Source organism: Sinocyclocheilus grahami, unplaced genomic scaffold, assembly GCF_001515645.1.
Source record: "Sinocyclocheilus grahami isolate Dianchi unplaced genomic scaffold, SAMN03320097.WGS_v1.1 scaffold996.1, whole genome shotgun sequence".
NCBI lineage: Eukaryota > Metazoa > Chordata > Actinopteri > Cypriniformes > Cyprinidae > Sinocyclocheilus > Sinocyclocheilus grahami.
Window position 1 is genome coordinate 224,106 of NW_015506175.1, and position 5,455 is coordinate 229,560.

At 45.3% G+C, this 5,455-nt stretch overlaps 1 protein-coding gene across 1 annotated transcript in view; it reads left to right on the forward strand.

The window, feature by feature from the left end:
* Positions 1–2,331: 2,331 nt before the first annotated feature.
* LOC107565360 (sperm-associated antigen 1-like) overlaps positions 2,332–5,455 on the forward strand; it is a 10,881-nt gene continuing 7,757 nt past the window's right edge. Inside the window, exons 1-2 of the mRNA XM_016250575.1 lie at positions 2,332–2,391; positions 2,944–3,249. Coding sequence (XP_016106061.1) covers positions 2,332–2,391; positions 2,944–3,249 — 366 coding nt within the window. The remainder of the gene's footprint in view (positions 2,392–2,943; positions 3,250–5,455) is intronic.

The following is a 5,455-nucleotide window of genomic DNA, read 5'->3' on the forward strand; positions in this document are numbered from 1 at the left end:
GGACGGACACACGCTGGGCTTCATCATACGGGCGCTGAACACACACCTGCTGCACACACACCCCGAGCTGGTGTTCCTGCACCTGCAGCAGCTGCAGACGGCACGCAGACTCACGGTGAGCAAACCACACGCCAACAAAGATGACAACAACACGCCAATGCACTAACAACACGTTAACCACACACCAATGACATGCTAACAACACGCCAACGACACACTAACAACACACCAACAAACATGCTAACACATGCCAATCACACGCCTACCATACGGCAACAAACATGCTAGCACATGCCAATCACACGCTAATGACATGCCTACCAAACACCAATCACATGCTAACAACACGCCAACCACACGCTAACACATGCCAATCACGCACTAACAACATGCCTACCACACACACCAACAAACACGCTAACACACACCAATCAAACGCTAACAAGATGCCTAACACCCGCAAACAAACACACATACCACACGCCAATCACTCGCCTACCACACACCAACCATATGCTAACACATGCGTCAGTCACACATGCAACAACACGCCAACACATGCCAACCACACGCTGACAACACACGCCTACCACATGGCAACAGCACGCTAACCACATGCAACAGCATGCCAACAAACACGCCTACCACACACCAACCACATGCTAACACATGCCAACCACACACACCAACAAACACGCTAACACCTGCCAACCACACGCAACAACACGCCAACAAACACACTAACACATGCCAACAAACACGCCTACCACACACCAACCACATACTAACACATGCCAACCACACACACCAACAAACACGCTAACACCTGCCAACCACACGCAACAACACGCCAACAAACACACTAACACATGCAAACAAACACACCAACAAACAGGCTAACACATGCCAACCACAAGCTAACACACGCCAACCACACGCAAACACGGCAACAAACACGCTAACACACACCAATCACATGCTGACAACACACCTACCACACGCCAATCATACACCTACCACACACCAACAACACGCAAACATCATGCCTACCACATGCCAATCACACGCCTACCACATGCCAACAAACATGTTAACACGCAACATCACACCAACAAACAAGCTAACACATGCCAACCACACGCTGACAACACACCAACAACACGCTAACACACGCCAACCACATGCTAGGGCTGTGCAATTAATTGAAATACGGTTTTGATTTTGGTTCCTACGATTATGAAAATGCAATAATCAAGATAAAACGATTATTATGCACCATTTCACCCCTTTCCAGCTGTGCGCTTTCACTCCATCATTAAAGCCCAAACTTCACGTGCAAATAGTTATGTAACAACTTTTGCAAAATGGGACGTGCTTGATTGATTAAAGTTTATTCGATTTATATATGTTAAAAGCCCGAAAGAAAACTTGCGCTAATTCAGAGTATTTCTGTGGTGCGCGCGGAGACGGAACAGATGCCGACGAGTAAAAAGTCAACTTTTAGTTTTAGGTGCGTGTCTAAACGGTCAAATACACGCAAACATATGTCAAAATGTGGCGCTTAATGATTATGCACGTAAACCCTCGTCGTTCATGTCTTCAGTAAATGTAAACAGTTGAGAATGAAAATACGTCTTTAACAGTATATTGGATCCGTGCCGCTCTTAAAGTGACAGCAGGCTAAACATTCCTGCAAACTTTGCTTACTATTAATCAAACAACAAAACTCACTGCTCTGGACTGATGGATATTTGTAGCATCAATAATAAACAAAGCACGTTTCATTCTTACAGTAAAATATGTCCTTTGCTTTTTTTGTTTTTATTGTATTACTGACTTTAATTATTTTTCAATATTTTGTTTAACTCATACAAGTTTTCAAGTATTGAGAATTGTGGAATTTTGCTGGTGTCTAAAATGATGTCAAAGGAACCTTGTTTAAAGAAAATCTATATTTGATATATCGCTATCTTTAAATAAATTACTCATATAAAGTTTTGGTCATATGGTACACTTACAATTACAATATTGACCAAAATATTTGTGATTATGATTTTTGCCACAATCGAGCAGCCCTACCACATGCCAACAACACGCTTATATAATATTTATATTTAAGATCAACAAACAAACTCGTAATAGTGGACAGCAGGACGAGTCCCTGATCAGCCAATCAGAAGACAGTGCTGGGTTGAGGAACGCGTGTGTGCATTATTTAGTGAGCAGAACAATCATGAACACACTGCAAGTGTCATTATCAGTGTGTTAAAGCGTTTTCTCATGTGTGTGTGTGTGTGTGTGTGTGTGTGTGTGTGTGTGCAGATGGTGCTGATGTTGTTGGACGGTGAGGATCGCACACAGCTCTCACAGATCTTCCAGAAGCTTCATGCAGTGCAGACTCAAGCTTTCTCACAAAATGACGTCACAAACCTGGCCAACAAATACCTGTGATGCTCCTTCAGCCTTCCCATGATTCCACACTCACACACACACACACTCTCACACTCACACAGACACTCACACTCACACAGACACTCACACAGACACACACTCTCTCTCTCACACAGACACTCACACTCACAGACACTCACACTCACACAGACACACACTCTCTCACAGACACTCACACACACACACACACACTCACTCACACACACACGCACACAGACACTCACACACACACACTCACACAGACACACACACTCACTCACACACATTTACTTAGCCATCAAAATGGGGACATTACATAGACTTCTATTGTTTATATATCTAGATAGTTATAGATTTTATAAGCTAATCCTAACCCACGGTTTTTATAAATTTGACCCCAAAATATGGTTAAGTAGGTACACATACTCACACACACACTCACTCACTCACACTCACACACACAGATAAACACTCACACACAGAGCACAGGTCTGAGGTCATTTCTCTGTGCAGGTGGATGATGATGATGATGAAGATGAGGGCAGCAGTGCGGTCGGGCCGTCCGTCTCCCTGCGGTTGTCTAACACGTTTGAGTTCGGTCAGGCGCTGAACAGCGCTCTCTCTGGTGGTGACCTGCTGACCTGCGCTGAGCTCATGCGCTCCGTCACTTCCGAATGCCTGCCGCGGCTCATCGGCACACAGCTGGACGGACACACGCTGGGCTTCATCATACGGGCGCTGAACACACACCTGCTGCACACACACCCCGAGCTGGTGTTCCTGCACCTGCAGCAGCTGCAGACGGCACGCAGACTCACGGTGAGCAAACCACACGCCAACAAAGATGACAACAACACGCCAATGCACTAACAACACGTTAACCACACACCAATGACATGCTAACAACACGCCAACGACACACTAACAACACACCAACAAACATGCTAACACATGCCAATCACACGCCTACCATACGGCAACAAACATGCTAGCACATGCCAATCACACGCTAATGACATGCCTACCAAACACCAATCACATGCTAACAACACGCCAACCACACGCTAACACATGCCAATCACGCACTAACAACATGCCTACCACACACACCAACAAACACGCTAACACACACCAATCAAACGCTAACAAGATGCCTAACACCCGCCAACAAACACACATACCACACGCCAATCACTCGCCTACCACACGCCAACCATATGCTAACACATGCGTCAGTCACACATGCAACAACACGCCAACACATGCCAACCACACGCTGACAACACACGCCTACCACATGGCAACAGCACGCTAACCACATGCAACAGCATGCCAACAAACACGCCTACCACACACCAACCACATGCTAACACATGCCAACCACACACCTACCACACACACCAACAAACACGCTAACACCTGCCAACCACACGCAACAACACGCCAACAAACACACTAACACATGCAAACAAACACACCAACAAACAGGCTAACACATGCCAACCACACACCTACCACACACACCAACAAACACGCTAACACCTGCCAACCACACGCAACAACACGCCAACAAACACACTAACACATGCAAACAAACACACCAACAAACAGGCTAACACATGCCAACCACAAGCTAACACACGCCAACCACACGCAAACACGGCAACAAACACGCTAACACACACCAATCACATGCTGACAACACACCTACCACACGCCAATCATACACCTACCACACACCAACAACACGCAAACATCATGCCTACCACATGCCAATCACACGCCTACCACATGCCAACAAACATGTTAACACGCAACATCACACCAACAAACAAGCTAACACATGCCAACCACACGCTGACAACACACCAACAACACGCTAACACACGCCAACCACATGCTAGGGCTGTGCAATTAATTGAAATACGGTTTTGATTTTGGTTCCTACGATTATGAAAATGCAATAATCAAGATAAAACGATTATTATGCACCATTTCACCCCTTTCCAGCTGTGCGCTTTCACTCCATCATTAAAGCCCAAACTTCACGTGCAAATAGTTATGTAACAACTTTTGCAAAATGGGACGTGCTTGATTGATTAAAGTTTATTCGATTTATATATGTTAAAAGCCCGAAAGAAAACTTGCGCTAATTCAGAGTATTTCTGTGGTGCGCGCGGAGACGGAACAGATGCCGACAAGTAAAAAGTCAACTTTTAGTTTTAGGTGCGTGTCTAAACGGTCAAATACACGCAAACATATGTCAAAATGTGGCGCTTAATGATTATGCACGTAAACCCTCGTCGTTCATGTCTTCAGTAAATGTAAACAGTTGAGAATGAAAATACGTCTTTAACAGTATATTGGATCCGTGCCGCTCTTAAAGTGACAGCAGGCTAAACATTCCTGCAAACTTTGCTTACTATTAATCAAACAACAAAACTCACTGCTCTGGACTGATGGATATTTGTAGCATCAATAATAAACAAAGCACGTTTCATTCTTACAGTAAAATATGTCCTTTGCTTTTTTTGTAACCACATGCAACAGCATGCCAACAAACACGCCTACCACACACCAACCACATACTAACACATGCCAACCACACACCTACCACACACACCAACAAACACGTTAACACCTGCCAACCACACACCTACCACACACACCAACAAACACGCTAACACCTGCCAACCACACGCAACAACACGCCAACAAACACACTAACACATGCAAACAAACACACCAACAAACAGGCTAACACATGCCAACCACAAGCTAACACACGCCAACCACACGCAAACACGGCAACAAACACGCTAACACACACCAATCACATGCTGACAACACACCTACCACACGCCAATCATACACCTACCACACACCAACAACACGCAAACATCATGCCTACCACATGCCAATCACACGCCTACCACATGCCAACAAACATGTTAACACGCAACATCACACCAACAAACAAGCTAACACATGCCAACCACACGCTGACAACACACCAACAACACGC